Source organism: Topomyia yanbarensis, chromosome 2 (assembly GCF_030247195.1).
Source record: "Topomyia yanbarensis strain Yona2022 chromosome 2, ASM3024719v1, whole genome shotgun sequence".
Taxonomy (NCBI): domain Eukaryota; kingdom Metazoa; phylum Arthropoda; class Insecta; order Diptera; family Culicidae; genus Topomyia; species Topomyia yanbarensis.
In genome coordinates, this window is record NC_080671.1 from 315,158,407 (window position 1) to 315,182,631 (window position 24,225).

At 38.1% G+C, this 24,225-nt stretch overlaps 2 protein-coding genes across 3 annotated transcripts; one reads left to right on the plus strand and one right to left on the minus strand.

Annotated features, from left to right (window-relative positions):
* Positions 1–7,049: 7,049 nt before the first annotated feature.
* LOC131683637 (probable cytochrome P450 28a5) lies at positions 7,050–9,116 on the minus strand. Its single transcript, XM_058965771.1, has 3 exons — positions 8,651–9,116; positions 8,354–8,600; positions 7,050–8,290 (listed from the first exon to the last, which is right to left on the minus strand). Exons 1-3 carry the CDS (start codon positions 8,833–8,835, stop codon positions 7,223–7,225), a joined length of 1,500 nt encoding a protein of 499 aa, XP_058821754.1. The 5' UTR covers positions 8,836–9,116; the 3' UTR covers positions 7,050–7,222.
* A 9,913-nt stretch (positions 9,117–19,029) lies between these two features.
* On the plus strand, positions 19,030–24,008 carry LOC131683638 (probable cytochrome P450 28d1). Of its 2 annotated transcripts, XM_058965772.1 has the most exons (5): positions 19,576–19,696; positions 19,760–20,441; positions 22,153–22,396; positions 22,632–22,733; positions 22,970–24,008. In XM_058965772.1, the coding sequence occupies exons 2-5, from the start codon at positions 20,254–20,256 to the stop codon at positions 23,936–23,938; spliced, it is 1,503 nt and encodes a 500-aa protein (XP_058821755.1). In that variant the 5' UTR covers positions 19,576–19,696; positions 19,760–20,253; the 3' UTR covers positions 23,939–24,008. The 2 variants fall into 2 exon arrangements, with proteins under 2 accessions (XP_058821756.1, XP_058821755.1); XM_058965773.1 differs by lacking the exons at positions 19,576–19,696; positions 19,760–20,441 and adding an exon at positions 19,030–19,159.
* The last annotated feature ends 217 nt before the right edge of the window (positions 24,009–24,225 follow it).

A 24,225-nucleotide genomic window follows, 5' to 3' on the forward strand; every position in this document is an offset into this window, starting at 1 on the left:
TAGGACTACGTCTTTGTTTTCGATATGGGGGTGCACTCTGCAAATTCTACAAAAATGGTATGTAACGAAAAGTGGTCCAATTTTAAACGCATATAATTCAGCCATCTCACGATAAATTTTCAATTTTTTTGCACAAATCGCCCCGAAATACTTCTAAGAATAGATTCCAATAGATAAACCCAAAGATTTTCGATATCATAGCATTAAAAAATTAAATAATATACAACCTTGTCAAAATATCGCGCATTAACACACAGAAGATAGCGCTTCCCAAGCCCTGTACGACGGATTGGTGTACCTAGCGCGCAACGCTTCTATGAATGACGTCATCATTGACTATTTAAAAAACGGACTTGGCCAGACACGCTCAGTTCCCTGTTGAACGGCTGGCGAAGCAGATCACTGCGCTGTGTTTTTTACAGCCAGTGTAGCTGAGCTAGGAGTGCGTTACACTGGCTGTGGAGGGATGCTACCCTGTGTCGTCCAACAGGCGACCACTCCAATTGCTTCCTAAATGCCGCTGTAATGTTGCCAGTAATTTTTTGGATTAACTAACTGTGGAGGGATGCTACCCTGTGTCGTCCAACAGGCGACCACTCCAATTGCTTCCTAAATGCCGCTGTAATGTTGCCAGTAATTTTTTGGATTAACTAGCCCATGTATTTGCTATTTGCGCTTGAAATTAAGTAATGTAGTGGTAGTAATAAGCTTTCCATTTGAATTAAACGCAAGGACAGTTTTTAAAACAGGATTTGATTAATTAGTTAAGCTTATCTAAGAAATTTTATCAATTCTGTAATTTAAAAGGAATTTTACGGAACTTGGTGAATTTGGCCCCACTTGCAACTGGTATAATCAACCTGCACAAAGTGTTGCATAACGCAGGGCTGTTTTTTGGAACAAAATCATTCAGCCCTTCGCTATGCAAAATCACGATACATATTATGACAGATGGGCTAAGCGCGGCCGTTCCTTTCAATCGGGAAAGGCCGCGTGGAATTTTGGTGAAACGCGCTAATAGTGTCGTGGTAGTACTAGTTGTCTCTTTCGCTCTACCCATCATCATCAGCGTTGACTCATTTTGCATTGTACGCTTGGGTTCAATGTTTAGGGTGAATGTGTTGGTAGGTAGGGGAACTGGTGGTAAAATGAACACGTTAAGCAAAGTCATTATTTTCTAACTAATAAGTGAATGAGATATTACAATCACCTTATATGTTTCTTGTTAGACATGTTTTGTACATATCTGGTAAAAATACTTCGTCATAAACACATTTTTTCAAACATGATTCTTGATTTCTAACCATGTCCAAAAATGAGATGTTTATAGTGAGTGGGTAAATTGAACATGTGGCGGTGGTAAAATGAACAGCTCCTGACTTGCAAAATGTCTTGTATGTATGCAATGCGCAGCGTTGGAAAGCATTTTTCCGATCAATGCTAATATCCCAACAAATCATAAGCTTTGCATACACACAGGGCATTTCGCAGGCAAAAAAAATGTCACGGAAGAATTGAATTTTCATGACGTAATATTAAACATTTTACAATCCTGTGGCATCGACACATCTACAAACTTACTTTTTGAACTTTTAGGATCTGTTTGAGAGCAACTAAAAAGCTTGGTCTATACATGAGATGTGATAATATTGTTTAAAATTTGATTTTTCTTCACCGGTCCGGGTGTTTTTTCCCACACACTAAGTACTAAGAAAATAAATATTTTACATTAAGTAGTATAGTCCTACGTCTACAGTTCGTGCAACCCCATAGGGCTGCCCCTTGCAGTTTTTCAAATAAACTGGTTTACATTTTTGACCCTAGGTAGTACTATAAACATTCAAATATTACCAAAAGTGAGAAACTGACGGACAATTTTATTGTCTACAACTTTGTACAAAACTACAACTCGATTCGAAATCGCCAGAGAAAGCAATTCAATATTTTTCAAAGTTTCCAGATTCGCACGGCGCCTTCTGGTTAAGAACTCGATTTCCAAAAACTGCAAAAAATGACTCGTCGTATTTTAACAGTGTGTGCAGAAGAACTTAAGTGATAATAAAGTCCCACCTTTAAGCGGAAAAACATAATTTTAGATTCGACCGGTTTATGCGCACCAATGTTATTATACAAACAAGGAGATATAAGGAAGAGCAGATAAATTTATAACAAAATTAGAACTTTTTTCAGAGATGCTGTGTAATACAGCAAATATAAATAGTTTTATATATGCTTGATATAATCTTAAATAAATTTCCTTTCTCGTCAGTATATTGTGGGGCTTAAATTTAAACTTTATATTTGATTAAACTTGATTGGATATACAGTCATTTGATTTAATTTCGATTGAGAATCCTGATAGACAGTTTCATGAAGGATATAAAAATAGTTCGATGAGATTTCAGCTCAAGTTTGTTGACTTTTGGGATAAATTCGAGGCCTTCTGTGCATCGAACGATACTTCTGCAAGGTGTTTCTTGTACTCAAATCACACGTTGTTTCAAAAGGAACAAATTTCACATAAGTTAGAAAAAAGGTGTCAAAGCCTACTATCATTATTATCTTTGAGAAGAAATTCTGGAATCGCTATACACTGAACTGAAATCGCAATAGTAAATGAGAAATAAAGGTTTTGTCTATTGTAGGAAGATAGCGATCTCAATATAAAAGTAGATATAGAAAATATCACCTTTACCCGAAAGACGTGCTGCTGTTACTGTCTACAGATTCTGAACTGAACTGGCAATTCTGTCTTCTTGATATGTGGTCTTTGCTTTTATCCCATATTATGACGGAAATCTTCAATAAACAGACCTACATAACTTTAAGAATTTACTGAATGTATGGCCCAGTCTGATATTTTCTTGTTCGTTTTCTGTTGTGATCCGTTTTCAGCGAGTAACGACTCCGGAATTTAGGTGTGCGACAGCTCGCTTAGGCTCTGGTAAATATATCAAGCTTTTCTTCAACTGCAACCCAAACCGTTGCACTCCTATCACTCTATATTTTAATCGCTCAATTTCTCTCTCGTTTCTAAAACTGCGAAATCACCATACATAAAGCACACACCAACGGGACAATGTCCTGAAGTTCTTACTCTTCTGAATGCACCTTCGTACTTTTGCTCGGTTCATCGGTGCCGTTTACATAATAATTTTCATTTCTTTTGCCAGCCATGCGATGCGGAAAAAGTAAATGTCACCGCGAACCGGATCCATCTTGACAATTTTCATTAACTACGTAGTCCTAGTATCCTAACTACATCCAAAGCGTCTTACAGAAATATTTTGGTCATATTATTCACAAAACCAAATAATAAATAAGTAAAATGAACGGATGCCTGTAAAATTTTATTGTTCTACACAGTATGATAGTTTAATTCATGTCAAAAGTGAGCTATACGATTTTTGAATCAAATCAGTACGTTGAACAAATTGAAGAAGAATTAAAATTTTCACCAAGATAGTAGCTTGCTGGATACTACGACGACATTCTAATGTCTCCAAATTGAACAGCTGGCAACGGTCACGATACGGTGGTAAATTTTGCAGGTCACGTCAAGTTCCTACGAGCTAAGCATATGAACCTTTTCTGTACTCTTTCCAATTTTAAACACCAAGTTAGATGATGTGAATTCCAAACCGGCAAGACGAACTCGAGGATTGGTCTGACCAATGCGCAGTATAGGGATATTAGACAGTATGGATCCGTAAAATCCCGTGAAATCTTCGAAATTAATCTCAACTGCCGATTTGCTGGTTATGTTATGTTGGTCATATGAGAAGTGAAGGACAGTTTACACCCAGGTCACAGTCTTCATTAACTCTCTGTAGCGCAACCCCATCGATACGGTAATCGAAGACCAACGGATCGTTTTCCTGTGGAACGTCATCACGGAGCATTTGGCAATATTTACAGTAAGCTAATTCATTCGACACCACTTCACAAAGCGATCCAATAGTGCTTGTAGTTGGTGGCAGTCCTCGGTTGACTGGATGACTAAGTACAGCTTAAGGTTGTCGGCAAATATCAGCTTGCACCCGGAACCTAACACTACTGCTACATCATTAAAAACAGTAAGATAAGCAGTGGTTAAGATTTAAAAAATCCTCCACGCAGTGTGACTTACGTTCGTTTTCTGGGTGGCAGACTGTTCTATTGCATTCATACCAACACAGTGCACACACTTCGCGTTGGCGGGGTCGCAGTCTTTGGCTTTGTAGCCTTCCGCACATTTTGGGCAACATACTGGCTTGGAGCAAGCCTGTGCTTCGTGGCCATATTCGAAAAACATCGACGCCTTCGAAGATCCGGCAGCGGTCCCAGCCAATGTTGACACATTGAAGTTTCATCTATCTTCTATGAAAAGTTAGTGTTGGCGCCCTCTATGCGGTCACAGGTGGAACTAAAATTTTCTAACCAAATCATAACTCGCATTATGTACTACAATTCTTCCAAACATACTATTCAGTTAAATCTAACCATAATTTCACAAAACTGTATAGTTCGTTGGAATCAAGTACTGATACAAAACCATGCACTGCTAGGCCCCATGCAAAACTGACTCAGACATCACTTTGCTAAAAGTTTAATAACTTCTTCTAACACAGCCGGATTGACTAGCAGTTTTCGACAAAGTTGTAGACAATCAAATTATCTTTCTTATTTTCACTTACAGTGATAATACGATGCATACAGTGCCACCTAGCGCTGAAAATGCGAATTAGTGGGTTTTCTCCATGTAAATTGTCGAAAAATCCCATACAAACTTCAGGCACGTTGGTCCGGTAGCTAGACATGTCCGATTTGCTTCAACTTTGGAGCAAGTACTCCTGGTGGTACTAGGAATCGACTCAGGGGTGGGCCGATTGAGATTCCATCCACCAAAACAATGAACCGAATCAGAGTCGGTAGAAATCTACTGCGAACACACATTGCACAGCGACGACAACATGGCCTTCTGTGGTTGCTTTGGTTCGCACCTTTTTCTTCTCCCGGGCATGGGCTTTAATCGTTGTGCTGATGCTAAGACCAAGGAGCTTTTATTCTCAGGTGATACGATCCTCGAAATCGCCGATCAGCCATGTTGGTTCTAGAAACGACAGCTAACAACAGTGTTTACTACATCCCCATGCATGTTTGGTTGGATTTCAGTATGAAAACAAAGTTGTTTGCTGTCATTTTTCCCCGCAGCTTGCTTAGCTCACTCCTCACCTAGTTACTACCAAAGACGAATCACCTTAGAACTCTAAGCACCTTGGCTGGGACCGTAGTTGCGGATAATGGATACTCGTTCGATGATTAACGTTGTCAATGGAAAAATTTTGTGGAATGGTGCATCAAGAGTCAAAGTAAGAGTCTGTGTCATTTGCAGGTTGGAAAATTGTATAAACAATGTAACTGTGTGGAATTTCTTAATGTGTCACTTTTAACCATAATTCCCCTATCATGTTGGGTATGACGGGTACAGTAGGGTAAAGATGACATATTTCTTACGTGAATACAAAGCAGAATGCCGTTAAATTTTATATCTTCGGTCTATTTTTTATTATCGCAACATTGCGATGCAGGGTAGACGAGCCCTTATTCATCTCATTAATCAGGATGTCACAGTATTTCGTTGATAACTCGATTTAGAGTGACTGGATTGCGCCTAAATAGGTATCATCATCTTTGCTTTGTTCCTAAGAAGCATTACAGTTAAAAGTTTTGCCTGGAAAATGCAAAAGGCTCGCTTTTGAGCCTTTAACCTTAAGATGTCCGTCTTATACACAGTTTCCCTAAGCGGCTGGCAGGATTTCGTGTCGAAGGTAACAGATTAGGGTAAACGCCCAGACGAAACCCACAAGAGTCCTGGTTGGTTGAAATCACCAAGGACTATCACCACATCATTTGCACCTGCCTGAGAAGAAGCGCATTCTGTAGAGTCTAGATGGAGCTGTGTAATAGTGCAGTCAAGTAGCTTTTCTGGAGGAATGTAAACAGCTCCAATAAAATTGTTATTCGTAGTAATCTTCGTCCAAACATTCAATACTTGATGAACTATCAAGAGGCAAGTGCGGAAGAAACGGCGACCAAAACATCCCATGGATGCTGTTACGAGCGCCTCGATCAGTACGATAAACTGCGTAAGAATCCCCGAAGAGCAGCCAAGTACAAGGCCCCGATTTCCGTCCTTAACCCTCTGACATTTTGGCAATACAACCGCAAACCGTCAGCGCCGGATATCAAGCGTCCCGACATATTGCAACGACGTGACTTACCCGATGGCATGCTAGAAACCGGAAGGCTTTCAGGGAGCGGATCGTCATTAAAAGCAAAATTCTCCTCCGAGAAGGGAGTTCGGAAGACTCCTTCACGACCTCCGAACACAGGGCCGGGATGACTGGACTGATCGCCGGGTCGGAGACATCCGTAGTGCGGTGTAACAGGCGTTCCGGTGGTGGCAGCGAAGCGTGAATTTGTTTGTGCAGTCTCAGCAATAACGGCGAAATTGTACTTCGTTCAAACAACGGCAGATGGTTCCAACAAGTTGTACTCAATGGAATGCAACAGCATTTCACGAAGCGGTTCGTTTTTTAAAGCAAAATACTCGCCTGAGAAGGGAGTTTAGAAAACTCCCTCACGACTTCCGAACGCAGGTCCGGGACGACTGAGCTGGTCGCTCGTTGGTAGCACGACTGCGTGGAACCGGTAGGGGGTTTTCGTAGCACGGCATTAGAGGCGTCTCGGTGATGGCTGCGTAATAATGCTTCTTTGTAGCGGTGGCATGTTGTGCAAGAAAGAAATTCGAAAATCAGCAATGTAACCTGTACTATTTCCCATCAGCTACTTTATAACCATTGGGCTCTCCAAATTCTCAGTATGATTACGTCCACCTGGAGTTTATGTTCGGGTTCACGATTGGGTTTTATTGACATGTCGATAAATTCTCGAAACACTAGGCCCTCGGGCCAAGTAAACGGCGTAAGTGATATCTGTTTCAAATTAATGAGAGAACAGATCATGAAGACATTTTTATAAATACATAAAATCGTTTATTGTCAAGAACTTCATAATTCGTTTAAATATAATCATCATATGCCTAAAATTAAACATTCCATACATATATAACTTTTTAAGCCAATGGTTTGAAAATGTTCCCTGTATAACCTTTGGTAGAGCATGAGTATCGAAAATCTCCCTTGGCTGCTAGGGTTTATTGAAATTGTATGGAGCACGTTCACTTTTCTGTAGGTTCGAATCTTAACCAAATTCCCCCGAGTGCGGTTATCAAAAACTGTGCGGGGTCCAAGCGCATGGGCTCTTTTGTCTTGGAGTCAACCGTTATTACAAAGTTGCTAACAACTTCGCAGATAGCTCGTTTGACTTGCATCCGAGCGAATCGCATCCCCAGACACTGGCGTGGACCATCACCGAATGGCAAGTAGCATCCCTTCTCACGATACGGATTGATCCCACCCGTCTCGGGGCTGAATCGATTCGGGTCGAAGGTCAAAGGATCTTCGTAGTATTCTGGATCACGATGAAATGACCATGAATTAATCATAGCATAAACACCGGAGTCAATGTGAATGTTTTGGGATGGGGACAAATTTAAATCGATCGGCTCGGTGCATAGTTTTGATATCAATCCCACAGGAGGCCAAAGTCGAAGAGCTTCGTTGATTACTTGGTCCAGGTACGGCAGTTCCAGAAGGACGTCATAAGAAATCGAACCATTTTTGTTCGCGGCTTCTACAAGTTCAACCCGGAGTCGCTCTTGTACATCGGGATTTTTAGCTAGCTCGTACAACGTGAATGATATCGCCACACTGGAAGTTTCAAACCCATCCAGGAAAAATGTAACTCCGTGTGCAGCAATTTCTAGTTCGGTTATTTCTTTTTTATTCCGTAAACTGATGAGATGCTCCAAATAATCGACACGACTAACCGAGTTTCCATCACGATAGCGGACGGCTTCTTTCATCAAATTGATGAAGAAATTTTCCGCTGATTTTGGTACGATTCCGAGCTGAAGGATTTTTGAAAGCTTCGGGAGCATAGTTCTACATATCATTACCAACACGAACGTGAACCCAAAGTCGAGTAATTTTCGGCCCATTTCCCGGATCTCGGGTTTTTCGGTCGTGAAGGATTGCGCATCAGTGTCGAAAATACAGCTCGAAACGACGTCGGTGGTGAACTTTGCAGCTAGTTCTTTAGCTTCCAAAGGAGAATCCTCGTGGCTTTTGATGTATTTGGTCATTCTAGAAGCCACATCTTCCACCAAGGGAAACATTGCTTTCATCTATTGGATATAATAAACTAAATAGGTTAGATTTCTTAGATGTAAATTGATATAATGTGTTACCCTTGATGTGGTGAAGGCAGGCGTTATCTCTGCCCGTTTCGTTTTCCACTCTTCACCATTCAGCATGAATGGATTTCGTGCGAGAAGCGGATCGAGCTCCTTGTCCGTCATTTGGCCAAATTCATTATCGTGAAAGCTTTTGAAGTCCATTGTTAAAATATTCTTGGCGAGAGCTGGTGACGTGATTAAAATTCGAGGAGTTCGAACATTGAAAATTCCCACGAAATTGAACTTGGTTTTATACTTCCTGCAACAGAAATTTTTTTTTTCGTCTTACAGAAATTTCAAAAAACTCACTTGTATATCTTATCCAATTCTTCCAAGATTGGTTGATTCCGAAGTAGGAAGGAACTCATGTTCCCAAGAATGGGTAGTGGATCAGGACCAGGAACATTTCGTTTTTTCCAGTAACTAAAATTCCACACCAAATAAACGTAAAGAGCCGTGAACGCTGACACTATCAAGGTTATTATTAGATACATGTTGATAGTATACTAATTTTGGCACGACACGCAGCATTGATGGCCAGAAAATGACTGGAAGCGTGTTAATAGGAATATGTTCGATACGCGCACGATTGTATGACCGTTGAGTGTATATGAAGCTTGCCACCGAACTTCTACTATATAAAATTTGATAATCTCGAAACGATTCCTCCTGTAGGTTTGCATGTGTTAAGAAAACATTTGGTGGTCATTTTTTTCTCGCGTATGAAACCATAATTTATTTTTGCTGACGGACCGGCAAGCTATCGTAGGCGGCCTGTGTATCCCCCTTTCTACATTTTCACACTTACTGAAACGGAATATTCGCATATTTCAAATCAAGTAAATTAATAATTGGATTTACAGTAAAAGGAAGCGGTTACAAGTCTAATGTTAGAGTATTGCCAGTGTTGAATGTTTCGCCAATTGCATACAAAACATAATTTCCTTCGTCCAGATAACGAGTGAAGTCGGAGTGTGAACCATTCTTCCTGCACATATAAAAAACAAGAATATATATATATATATATATATATATATATATATATATATATATATATATATATATATATATATATATATATATATATATATATATATATATATATATATATATATATATATATATATATATATATATATATATATATATATATATATATATATATATATATATATATATATATATATATATATATATATATATATATATATATATATATATATATATATATATATATATATATATATATATATATATATATATATATATATATACTAAAATTATCGTATAGCTTTTTGTCTTTTGTTCTGAATGTGCGAAATATCATTTAATTTAAATACTGTGGTATAACATCCAAAATGAAAAATATTCATAATGTTTAACGAAAAAAAACTTATTTTTAAAAGTGTCAATAAACGTTTGACGCTATTCAGTAGCGTAGTAGCCCCGCGAAATATTTTGAAAAAAATTAATATGTTCAACAATATGCCCAATATTTTAAATGGAATTATGAAAGTTTCATTCGCAAAAGGTATCTTGTGAGATTATTTCCTTGTAGTGAAAATTGGCGGCAAACCGCGACACCTACCGGTGGAGAGTGTGCGAGAAGTATCCCCATAGCGACCACCAGGCGATTCGCGACCGCATCGGTCAATGGAACCCTGCTGCAGCACGGAGAAGGACGACCGGCAAGCTAAAGTGTGATACACTTCGTCTCTCACTATGTGGTGGGTGGAAACCACCCCCTAGCAATGATTTACAGGGTCGTTTACCGCTACGTAGACCGAGTTAACGCACACACCTAAAAGGTTCTCAATCAATGAGCATGACCGGTAGAGAAGATGCTCACCAACTCCGACAATGTTTCACTACTCAGGCTGAAAACAGTTTCTCGTAAATGAGGGGTGCTCAAAAGCTCAATTAATCGTCTTCTTTGCAGTGGACTATTAAACAACCGAGGGATGGAAGCACTTTAAAGCCCGCAAACGGAAATATAGAAAACAAAGCAAATCTGATGTAAATTAATTTAATCCCTATCCTTATTCTCCTATACCTTAATCCTAAAACATCATCACTTATACCTAAACTATACTATTTCTTCCTACTTCCTAACTGTGACGTCACACATGTACCTGAGGTATCCGGCGATGCTTCCTGATGATGATGTGTTGAACCCGGTCGACCAGGTGAATTGTCCCCGTTGACGTTCGATATGTCCTGGTGGTTTTGACTTCGTAACGATGATAACTCGACGATGACGTGGTCGTTCAATTGGTGTGGACTGATCATTCACAATTGCCCACTCCCGAACGGTAATTTTAGCGGCAGCATATGAAGACCGAGATGACGATCGCTGCTTCCTATTCCTGTCCGGAACTTGCAACTGTCCAACACGGTGCGTTGCCCGGATGGATACAAAGGAGGACGACAATAGGGAATCAGTGTTGGCGGCGATCCTGCCTTGCTAGGCCGTTAACAATGGCCGGCGAGTATGTCGAAATAACAATGGCGACAATCCTGTCCCGCTCGGCAATTAACAATGGCCGGTGTGAATGTCGAACTAGCGATGGCGACGATTCTTCCGGCACGCGGCTGGGCTTCCTGTCCGTGTCCACTCGACCCAGTGACGGATAACGATCGGTGGTTTTGGTTCCGTGTAGTCTTCTGTGGGAGATAATTTGGAACCGTGTTCCTAAGTGTTCCTAAGAACAAAAAGAAAAAGGCCCTAGATGGACCTATCCCAAAGGATATCAGTACATATACATGTAACGTCACCCTACCCTAACTATCCCATTATTGTAATTAATATATTTTTACCTTTTTCTTGCTAGCTTTCTTTTACACTTAATGCGCGTCCTTTCTAATAAATTGTACTATTATTTTTAACGTGTCTTGTATCTGTAGATTTATAAATTTTAACATTTTAACCAATCTTATTTAGCACTATAATATTTTACTGTTAACTAACCGTACTACTAAATAGTAGGTCAAATACTTTTAAGTTCCCTTTTCATAGGGTTTTAAATAAACTTTTCACTGGAATTAAACAAGGAATTAAATCACAATTTACACCACATGTTACTATTTTTTCTAACCTAACTTTACCGATATTGAACCCGTCGCGCACTACTAAGCTGGTTACTAGTCACGGACAGAAAGAGGACAATTATTCCCGAGCCAAGCTATTTATACGTCTAAGATTTCACGAGAAAGGACGAAAACATCCGATAATCTACGAAAATAACATAGATTTGACATGTCCATAAGGTTTGGCAACACTGATGCTAGTGGCTCCATCGATGAAGCGATGGCAGCAACTCAATTGTCAAACTGCTATAATCGAGCATAATATTTAGAGTGTGGACGCACTGATCTAGCTATCTGTGGATACGACTCTGAGTGTATCCAATACACCCTGCACTCACTAGATGCTGTCAGTTCGCTCAGTTAATGTATCATGAGAGAGCGCGACAGAGAGAGACACTCGCACTCAAGTATGTTAGGGTACATGTGGGTGTAGTGGACTTGTGGTGGAGCCAACAAGTATTCCATCTGTAAACTTTTGGTTACAAGTGAAAGACGGAAGTTTTTAACAAAAACGTCTTTGTTGAGTCACTTCGGCGAACAGGGATTGTGACGTTACAATGCCATGAAAACTGGAGCTATGCAGTAGACGGCATGCAGCTTATTGATTAAGGGGTTACATAACTGCAGAGGACGAAAAATTAGCAATATTTCGAAAAAAATTCTTGGCGCAATAAAGAGGTGAATCGAGATATTGTTTAATGGTATTTATGATACAAGTATTGAATCATACAAAATATTTTTTCGAGCAATTTCTTCACAAGATGCCGGCTGTGCAGCATTTTCCCCATGAAAGTTTTTAGAAGGGATCCACGGCCGGAAACCTATCTCCCGTGATTTTTTACATTTAGCCAAGACCTACAGGTTTTCTGATTGCTTATGTCAATAGCAAGCTATGTAAATAGTACTTTTTCGATATCTTGATTTGACGCGAAAATGTCATAAAAATTGACACAAAATTACTAATTAAAAATATTTAACCAATAAAAGAATAAAATTCTACGTACGTCGCTGGAAAGATCAATTTTAAATAAACTGTAAAAATTTCAAAGCGATCAAAAATCATTGGTTCGAGTTACATTTCCAACCAGCTCAAAAAAAGTGGTTTCGAGAAAAACGCGGTTAAATTTTTTAATACACACGAGATATTTATTTTTTTATCTGACCTTCATGGTCTACATGAAACTACGAATGAGGAAAAATCAATTTGAAGATTAGACCTATCAAATATACACAAATGCTTTTGATATAAACACATTATACAATATTGCTCATTACATTACAAATTCGCGTTAATTCCAATTTTAAATTTGAATAATATTTTTACTCGGTATATTTTTTGTCTCTGGTAGAACGATATTACCACAAACAAATCAATATCACTGATGCTTGCTTACGAGACAAGTTTTAAATTGTTTTTTCTAAGGGTCTAGAACTTTTTTATTTTGAAAAAAAAACGAAAGTTTACGTAGTATGGATACTACTATTCATTTGTTCGTCGATCTACTACCTACAAAAGCATATGAGTCCTATATAATTTTTTGTCGAAAATGAGTTATCTGTTGCATTGTATTCTGTATCACCACTGAATCACAATGCAGAAATAAGATTACCAAGTTTGTTTAGAAAATATCAAAAAAAATACTAAAACATGTTGGTCCCATCCGTAAGACTCAACTGTTTTTCAATATAGGACTCTTATGCTTTTATGGGCAGTCTAGGAAACTAACTTTTTTTGAACATTTATGAACAATTGGTATCAGAAAATATTTTTTTTGTTTATGATGTATTTGTTTTCGTTTAATTCAATTAGTTTTGCAATTTTTTGCTTTTTTTTTAATTCGTTTATTTGATAAGGCACGTTTACGTTAGCTTAAAGGTTCGTTTTACATTTTAAATTACTTAAAACTAGGAGATTACATATTTTCGTAAAATTAGGGAGGTCATTTAGTTTTTATGGCAATATGGTTTGACATTTTTATCAGTGAGATTATTGGAGCAAATAATGTTTAACTAAGGGAGACAATTTTTATTTTATTATCTTAAAAGTAGAAATAACTAGAGGGCGCGATTGAATTTTGTAAAGATTCGGGAACATTAATTAGAGTTATTTTCGTATGGTAATAGTGTTGGGCAACGAGATTATATAATATAATAGTTAAAACTAAAAGAGACAGGAAGAGCTAAATGCTTCAGAAAGATACTTGGGGGGGGGGGGTGGTCACGGGTGTTACTTCTGTGTATAAGAGTCAGGGCAGGGAGGGTGGACAAAGATGGCAGGGGTAGAAAATTATTTCAGTTTCAGGCATTAGAAGGTCAAATGGCAAATTCGTTCTATTTCCATCATTTGAGAAATTATTGTGTTACGTGTTGTTACTAAATATAATTGGCAACCATGCATTCAAACGCGCAATTACGATACGCAAAAATCGATGCGTTTTAGCAGGAAGAAGAACGCAAGGTGATCGCTTGCTCGAACAGGAAGTGAGAGATTCCGAAACTCATTCTGTGTACGACTTTTGACACGATAGGAAGTACTGTACCATAGTTGTAAAATTTGGATACGCCAACAGTGTTGCCAAATATGATAAATTTCCAGTGTAAAACTAAAACTGCATATTTCTCACACTTCGTGTATTTTTGTTTTGAAAATGATTATGCCATTGTGTTTCTCAGATAGTTTTACACATAAAAACACCTTATGCATTACGATAATTTGAGCCAATTCCCAGACACAGGTCTTTGAAGCAAAAGATTGAAAATTTCTCAGCGCGTTTCTCGCTGTATCTCAGTAACCCAGCAGCATGTCAAAATTCTGAAAACGCCACTTTGTAGATATTTTTTCGACAAGTAATGTGGCATATCTAACTCATTTTAACCCCTAAATGGCGTTTATCATAAGGTAGCACAACAGCGACAAAATGGTATCGTCGAAGGTTTTCATTAACGTTAACATTAACGAAGGTAGGAAGCTTAATGTAAAAGTGTATATGTGTGTGCATCACTATGTGAAGTACTACCTTTACCCGCAAGTGGCGTTGCTGTTACTGTCTCCAGGTTCTGGACAGAATTGCCAGTCTTCTTGATATGCAGTCTTCGCTTAAAGCCAGAAGGCGGACTCAGAAAGCAAAATCGGAGAGTGAGAGAGAAACGCAAGTGACATTTCGAGAAGGTAGGGACCTAGGATAGGATCCGCCAGCTCTGTCTTCTGTTTTTGAACCAATTCTGAACCAGCTCGTGATTGGACGAAAGTGACATAGGCAAACCTTCGGCTTGGAAACTAAAAGTACCAAAGGGCTGCTTGGAAGTGTTGTCATATTGTGATATCAAACATAAAACGACGATTGTTAACCGTGTTGATTTTTTTGTTTTCTCGAGATACCGCTTTCTTTCTATAACATCCGTCTGTAATTATGAAGTGCAGGCATTATTTGGCAGACGAAATCAAACATATTATCCAGAACTGAAATTCCCGAGAGATCCGGTAGCGCGGTTATCGTGGATTCTGTTCTGTGTGCGGAGTAATGCGGAAATGCCTCTTTTCGAAATCAACAGGCTGTGTAGCGTAAGTATGAAAATATTTTGAACATCATGTAAAAATTGTCTTTGTTCCAGTACCGAGTAAATTGGAAGTACTGAGCAAACAGGGAGAAAGTTATCCCGGAAGTCGCTTCTTGTTCTTCCTTTGGTATTATCGATACAGTTGAATTGTACAGTTTTCAACTGAATCGATCATCGGTGTAAATAGGAGAGTGTATTTTCTACTGCTGTTTTCTCCGAAACAATCACATGTAAAAACCTATACATTCCTCCAAAACAAAAATTAAACCTTGCAGAAAAATAGTTTTAGAATATTTAAAATAAATCCGAACAGAGAAAATTATTCTTGTGACAGAGGTTGCTTGACTCAGAAAGCAACTTACAAAAATGAAGAGGCGTGAAGATATTTTTCGTAATGTCCAACAACGAATATATATTATTTTGTTTTGCTGTATTCCGATGGAAAAAACGTTATGATCGTTTAAATGCGGATATAAAGACTAAATCTTTGATTTTTCCATGAAATTGGTACATAATATAGAATATTTTAATCAGAACAAATATACGACCGAAACAAAACAAATATTTTGGCAACATTGGTCGAGTGGGGGTATGTCGTTTTCAACAGGGATTAGTAAAATATAAGAAGAAGCCAGCTGGCGGATCCTATCCTAGGTAGGGACGCTTTAAAATGAGAGCTCAAGCTTAGCAAGCCAGTTTGCCATACACGGTAAAAAAACTTTACCCATTTTATGAATTTAAATTGCCCATTTTCGGAAGTTATTCGAGCTGTCAAGAAAATGGGTATTTTTTTGTTTCTAACAAAGAGTACTTTTTATCCATTTCATAACTACTCGATCAGGTAATGTCAATGAGTATATTGATCTTAACAATGGGTGAAAAATCCTTAAGAACTATTTCAAGCGAGTTAACCTGCAAACTAAAGATTGTAGCGGAACCTGCAAATTATCGGCCTGCATCGGAGTCCGTTGCGGAGTTAAGGAGTTTTGGAATAGGATCTCTATCTAGATTCCTATGCTTTTATAAAGAGACAATAATGTGAAATGAATGTTATTTTGTTTTTTTTTTAATTCAGAAATAGTTCTATTGACAGTATTTTTCATCCTGGCGCGATTTTCGTGAACAGGTATTTTTTACGTATTTTATTGTAACAGTTCTGCGAAAAATAATGGGTGAAACATACCCAGGTTGACGTACAAGGTCTGTACTCATTAATGGGTACAAACGCTTTACCCATTTAATGGGTTATTTCACCTTTATTGAAAATGAGTAGTTTTCTACGCATTAATAGGTACTTCATTTTATAAGTGTAAGTATCTGTGCTGAGAAGTAGACGCCAATCCCTGGGGGGGGCGCGTACTGAGTCGTCATGACAAAGATGAGAGCCCGTCGACACCAGCTGAAATATGCCCGGGTAAGCTAAGGATAATCTTTGAGGGTCTCTTCCCGAAGGAACAAACACAGTATCTAAATGGGGAGAACTTCTTTCGCCAGGGAACTCTCCACCAGCGTAAGCTAGATTCACCGCTTGGGACTGGACTGAGTAGACCGCGACGAGACATCACCAGTCGCGGGTTATCAGGGCACCAGAGAACCTAACGACCTGTTTCACCTAACTGACCTCGGCACCTAGCTAATTTTTATCGGGAGAACTTTCCTCGCCGGGGAACTCTTCGTAGTAGTAGGCTAGATCAACGAGGAAGTGGTACTAAATGGCACAAGGGAACCGAATTAGACAGTCTGAAGTTTGCCACCCAGATTGTCCTCGTAGGGGAAGTGCACTAATTCTAGAGCCACAGCTAGCTTTCCTACTACCGTAAACCGGGGTGACATTGATCACTTTTCGAAGTAATCATTACATTTTTCTGGACGCAACACATTTTTTTTCAAGTTTAATATTTTTAAACCATGTACTGATGTATGGAGAACAAGATTGGATAGTTTTCCCTAAAATTGTCCGCTTACAGCTATTTTTCCAAAAATGATTTCAAGTTGAAGTCCGTTTTCATATTCCGGGGTCACTTTGATAACCTGCATGTTCACCCACATTAAGTTATCGTTGTCAATGTTTTTCATTGAAATGTTTGTTTAAACTGATTCTGGAAAGATATTCATTGTTAAATAGATCTTAATTGGTATTATACAAAGTATTTCAAGGTACTGTAAAATTCAAGTAACCAAAATTCGTATAATCCGTGTCCAACTAGAATAAAAGATTCTGAAAACCTTTTAAACTGCTAAAATTGCTTTATTTCAGGTCTTTATCTATGTACAAAAAGTTTCATCCATTCTAACACGTTGGAATATTGAACAAAAAAAAATGTTGCGAATTTTAGCTTAAAATAATTTGAAATAATTGCCAACTAGTTTTACAAAAAAAAAGTATTTAAAAGAAACAAACTCTTAAAACTAAAGTTGGTACATCCCAATCTAAAGGAAAATAAAAACTCGCTTGTAATTTATTACTTTTGCTCAAATCTGAGATCTATTTGTTTTATAAAAAATAGACACTTTACGAAGCTTCGTAAAAATAAGGTAAAGTCAAAATTCGGTTTTTTGTAGTTTTTGTACCCAAAAACCGAACAATATACTCAAAAAGTATAACAAGTCAGTATTCTATAAGTTTGAAGTAAAAATCAGTTCAAATTAAAATGATTCGGTAGAATATTCTGGTTTAATAAGTGATCTAGGAAAAAAGTTTCGAGTGATCAAAGTCACCCCGTTGATCAAAGTCACCCCGGTTTACGGTACTATACATAAATTGCCACGTTAGATGGATGGTCGAAGACTGGTAGTGTGTCGAGGATGGGTGCTGTAACCCTACTGAAAGAACTAACTACTAAGTAGTTGGATAGAAGTGTGTGCTGGGCACATAAAAAACTCTTCCCGAAGTAATGCCGTAAGGTAATTCCGAGGAGGATTCATGTTTTGTGCAAGAGTAGTTGTATTAGCGGGTCGGGCTACTACCGAAACCCGTTCTCTGAGTTCTTGGGTTTTGTACATTTTTTTCCTGCTCAGGTTGTTTTTGAACATTTTTGCTGCTCGCTCAAAACATATATACATACTCGTGCTCGATTGGAACGACACTGACAGATAAATGGTAAACAAAAGATAGCGATTAAGATACTTTGTCCAGAGGAATTCAGCGTCGTTAATACCTATTTAATATTTCATTCTAAATTCCAAGATTTGGAAACATTGTTCATGCGTATATTTTTGCACGACGAAATTCAAATGAAACTAAAGTAATTAAAAAAGAATTAGGATCGTACGTCAACTCAGTTGTCAGAAATCCCTCTTAAAAAAAAAGTTAAACAACACCCTTTAATAAAAATTGAATTATTTTATTTTTAATTTTGAATCTTTGGTATCAAAGTTATGTTGATCGGCAGAATCATTGGATGGAAAAGACAAAAAATAACGTTCGAAAAGTTGTATAAATTGCGTACCTTCAGGAAATTTTTTGGCAATATTGCTAGATCCCAAAAAATGCCTGTAAGAATACAATACTTTTACCGAACTTTATCAGAAAATTAGTCGAAATTAAATTGTTAACTTTTGTGGATTATTTGATAAAAATATTTACTGTTTTTAAAAAAACTGATCAGTTCAACTATAGTGGCTTGGCTTCATCAATTTGCAAGGAACTGTTTGAACTCATCGAAAAGATGCTAGAAAGTTACGTCATTTTCAATTTGAATTCGTGAGCAAAAAATTACCATTAAATGGAAAAATGATCGTTGCCACCAGATGCTGAAAATGTTTAGAGACCATTCATAAATTACGTAACGCAAAAGTCGCGCAAAATTGACTCCCCCCATGTAACAAATTGTCTCAAATTTCTGTAATCCCCCCTCCCCTGTTAACAAATTCCTCAAAAAAAAATTATTGCTCAGTAAAATCATGCTACGTAACGAACTAGCTTACTCCCCCTCCCCCTATGTCACAACATGTCACAACTTGTCGTACCCCCTCCCCCCTCTAAAGCGTTACGTAATTTATGAATGGTCCCTTAGATGCGATTTGTTTTTTTTTTGTTTCGATGATTTTGTTAGAGAAAATCATCTTATCGTATAGTTGCTAGAACAATACTCATATGATAAAAGTTACCTCAGTGATCGTTCGTCGTAAGAGTTTTTTGGTGGTATCCAATGGGGAAAACTGATCGAAATGGTGAGTGAAGCAAAATAAATTTATGTGAAAAAAATTCCCCTAGAGGCGAAATTCGAACCCAAAACCTTCGAGACTCCGGCCCAATGCACTAACCATTATGCTTTCCCTGGAATAAGAAAACGTCCTAGAAAGAACATGATTATCACACTAGCGACGTTCGTCGCACTTGTTGATTGCAAGGATTTAATTTTCATCTGCCACAACATTGACGTGACAATGCAAAAGTTGATGTGAAACTAATCATTACGGGTTAATACCTTCGCATGGTAATTTCGTGCCAGCGTATTTTTTCTAAGAGCTGATAGGGCCAATTCATATGTGTGTGATGCTTATGAAACTCATCGACACCAGAATTTCTAGATACGAATCACTGTGTAGATCAATCAAACAATAAGCCTATTTATAGCTGATAACGATCCGAACCTAAGTACACATAAACTTTTTGCCATCCTTGAGGATTACCACGAAAATTGGACGAAATATTTTGGAGCTAGAAGAATACTGCAAGTAGTTTGCATGAGTGATGAAATAATCTAAGTAAATTGCTAAATTACATAATTTTAAATACCAAAGCGCAATTTATAAAACCTCCATTTTCAGCATCTTAGATGGCCGGTCACCCTTAATTCTGCAAATCAAGAATTTTCAGGAGAATTCATGTAAACTCATTCTAGAGTCTAGACCAAACATTTTAGTGATTGTTGCCTTGGTGAGGTGTACCTACTTTGTTGTTTATTAGTCAGCTTCTTCAAGCTGACTGGGTGGTGTACAGTATGTCCTATAAAAAACATGCAAAAATTTGAAAAATTTGTTTGCTCAGTAATGACAATACAAACTCCTCGTGTAAATATGCTTTTCGGTTATTATTATTATTCGGTTCCGGCAAACTAGTTCAATGAACCAATTGATCAGATGGAATAAAACAATAAAATAACAGGGTTCTAATACTTTCACAATTTTTTCTGGGATATACTGTAACCCGCTGAGATTGAATGCTTGCGACCGGCTGAAGCAGTGATCTGTCATTATCAGTCCGACATCGGCAGCCAATCAATAAGCCAGTTATACTTTAGGAAGCGATCTGAACTAGAAAAATGTGGTGTACTTTGCTAGGCTGCCTAGCTGGTTTTCTATGTGCAGTATATCTGTTTCTAGTTTGGGAATTCAAGAAATGGAAACAAATTGGCGTAAAAGGACCAAAGCCACAAATATTTTTTGGGAATATTCCAAGTATGTTAACACAGAAACGACACGTGTATTATGATTTGGAGAAAATTTATAAGTAAGTATTCATAAGTTCATACCGGCACTATTCTTCCGTTTATGGGAACGAAAATTACAATTTCAGGATAACGCTATTATTACGTTCAGAGTATTTAAAAACTGAAACTCTTCGACAACCTTTCGTCACTCGCGGTAGTGCACTGGGTGTGCGCTGCTCTGCGAATCTAGCGAAAGCATCTTAGGGCACCAGCGGTTCTCGTTCAGAGCCATTGGCGTGACTTCCGAAAGGTTAAATCAGTGTAGAATACTAAAAACTAACGCTTATTCTATATTTTAGCGATTCGCGAGACATCATGTTCACTGTAAGCCGTAAAAATTCACTGCGTTGTGCAGGTCACAATACCGTTAATTAAAAATAATGCAATTAAAAATTTCAAATACTTTTTAATATTCACAACCTTATTAAGGACAGTTTGTTAATTTCTTCTGCTCGGGTATCAACGTATATAACTGAAGAGACGATTGTCCCAGAATTCATCTCTTTGATTGTCTGTGTATCACACACTGCACCTTTACTATATATGTCATTTGAATAAGAGTAGGGGAATCGGTTGTCAGCACACTTTTGTGTTTGGCTCGCAACATTACTCCAATTGAACAATATATGGGAATAATCCTAGCAATGGAAAGCTAGCGGCCGTAGCTAATAACTTATGAAAGAATTTAATTTATTCTGTCGACTTGTAAAAATTTATTAACAATTCAGTAAAATGATAACTTTTTACCATTTTGAAAAATGTGGTCGGTTGTCGGCGCCCTAAGAAAATTTACTAAGAATGGAAAAATATAAATGAAAATCATCAAGATTCAAAGAGAAAAGAAAATTTATACATTTCAATTACCATCAAAGGCATTATGGACATCATTCTTCATTAGAACCACAATATGTGTATGTGAAAAGCTGGTGCGAATATTATGCACTGCTAATGCACTGACGGATCGCATTCACTGCAATTGAGTGAGTTTTAGGCAGTCCATTTTTTACCAAAGCTTCGCACAAATCAGATAGAAGTCCACGCTGGCACGTAGCCAAAAGGGGAGGGATGCTACAGGGTAACCCCGCCACCCCACCAAATTTTCTGGTCGTGGCAATCTGGTATATACAGTGCTAAACTAAACCGGAAGTCGCCTTGGTTTTCAGAATGGTGTCAAAGATCGATCTCTGGTATTTATTCGCAAAGCCCGTTCAAAATATACCCATATTGATTAGGTAAGTGAGAATTCAGCATTTGCCACTAAAAATGAGATGCCGATAACCGACCATGTTTGGGTACCGACAACCGATTTTAGTAACCTTTTTGAAAACTGATCCAAAAAAAATTCTGGCGAACAATTCGGTGTCATTCAATGTTGAATCACAAAATAGAATAAATTCAAATCATAAATATTTAATGCGCATACTTTTTCGATCGATTTACTTCTTTCTATAACACTAAGCAAATCATCGAAAAAAACTTTTAAGTAGAGTTTCACTTGTTCAAAAAATATATTGGTTATAGAACAGAACATTCGAGTCTGTTTGCTTCAGTAATCAGCACAAAATGATCGTGCTAATATAGCACACAAATGATATTTATCAGAATGTCCATGTCTGCTTTCTGTGAAAAGTTACGTAGGGGTGCCGACAACCGACCAGTGCTGACAACCGACCACTTTCCCCTACCCGTATTTTTTATTCTCATTGTTCTAACAGTTCTCTTTCTTTTCAGCGATTTCAAAAATGAGCCCGTGGTTGGTTACTTCAGCTTACGTACCCCACAACTGATGATTCGTGACCCAGCACTGATCAAGGAGGTTCTTTCGAAGAACTTCCAACACTTTGATTCCAATCAGTTTTCCGACTTTCTGGATGAAAAGTCGGATCCACTGCTGGCTCGCAATCCATTCAATTTGTCTGGAGAGAAATGGAGAAGTCGACGAGCGGAAATTACTCCAGCTTTCACAAATAATCGGGTAGGTTACGGGATAAGACATATTCGAAATTGATAAAAAAAATAACTGTATCGATGGGGACGGGCATAGCGTAGTTGGTAAATCGATTGCCTTGTACGGTGCTCACCTGGGTTTGATTCCCAACTTCGCACATAGGGTTAAAGATTTTTCCAAAAGAGATTTCTCTAACTCGGAAAGAGGCGAATGGCCCTAAGGATAAAACCTCTATAACCAAAATAAAAAAGCTATATTTCAGATAAAAGCACTTTTTACGTTGATGGACGAAGTAAGCATTCGAATGACTGAATATGTCAAAAAAGAAAGCAAACTAAATGGCTCGACATTCGACATCAAAGAGGCAAGTAGTTTTATGCAGCACCAAGGGAATTCAAAAACTTGTGCTCGTTTCTGTCAATTCCAATAGACGTGATTGTCTTCTTCGTTCGTTTTGTCTTCGAAAATGTGATACTTAGTGTTACATGTTTAATATATGTATGTAGAAAGCGATATGATTACCTTTTTGATCTGAATATGGAATAGGTGAACATATCTCAACGAAACTACCTAAAGAAATTAGTTTTTCTCCTCTTGCAGCTGATGTCCAAATATACGACCGATGTCGTGTCCAACTGTATCTTCGCAATCGATGCACAATCGTTCACGAAAGAAAAACCTGAAATCCGAGAAATGGCTCGTCGAATCATGGACTTCAACATCATCGTGAAAATTGCAATGGCCGCTGTTACACTGTTTCCTTCAATCAAAAACTTTTACAAATTTTCCTTTATTCCCAAGGATGTTGAAGCATTTTTCATTCGCATTATGAAGGACGCCATTCGGTACCGCAAGCAAAACAAAATTGTTCGCAACGACTACCTGGACCATCTTCTGTCGCTGGAGGAAAAGAAAAATATCTCCGAACTGGACATAGCCGGTCACGGTGTATCATTCTTTGCCGATGCATTTGAATTGTCCAGTATGATTATGACCAACTGTTTGTACGATATAGCTTCACACCCCGAAGTACAAAGGCAGTTGAGAGAAGAAATTCACCTCGTCCAGAAAAGCAAAGGAGGTGTAACGTACGACAATCTAGGAGAAATGACTTATCTTGATCAGGTTCTAAATGAAACACTTAGACTTCATCTCGTTGGTCCCATTCTAGGGAAGCGATGTACGAAGGATATTGTGTTGGAGGTATCGAAAGATAAGAAAATTCCTGTTACAGCAGGCACAACCGTTACTATTCCGTTTTTCGTTCACTTGGATTCACAGTATTATGAGGAACCGGAAAAATTCAAACCGGAAAGGTTTGCGCCGGAGACGGGAGGTACAAAACCATACAGAGAAAAGGGAGTGTTTTTTCCATTCGGGGATGGAGCCAGAATGTGTTTAGGAATGCGTTTTGGTTTAGCGCAAATGAAAAGAGGCATCGTAGAGATCATAGACAACTTTGAAGTCTCGGTAAATAGCAAAACAATTGTCCCGCTCCAATATGAGCCTAAAATGTTCTTTCTCTATCCGATTGGTGGAATATGGTTGGATCTTAAGGCATTGAATTGATCATTATATTTCTTAGAACCCGTTTAATAATGTATTCAATAAAAAGAATAAAGCATGAGTTAGAATTTAACCTGATAGGTCATTCGCCTTACGAGAAAGAAGGATTGTTTTGTTATACGGTTGTGATTACTGTTGCGGTTTACCTAGAGAAACGTTGTTGAGTTGAGAAAGGACAGTAGCATTTCCTCTCGGATGGGATCGTTGGCGAGGATCTCTCGAATGGGGTGCGGTAATTCATCGTGCTGGCAGGAGGTCGTTGAACCCCAGACTGTTGACTAGCATGTGTT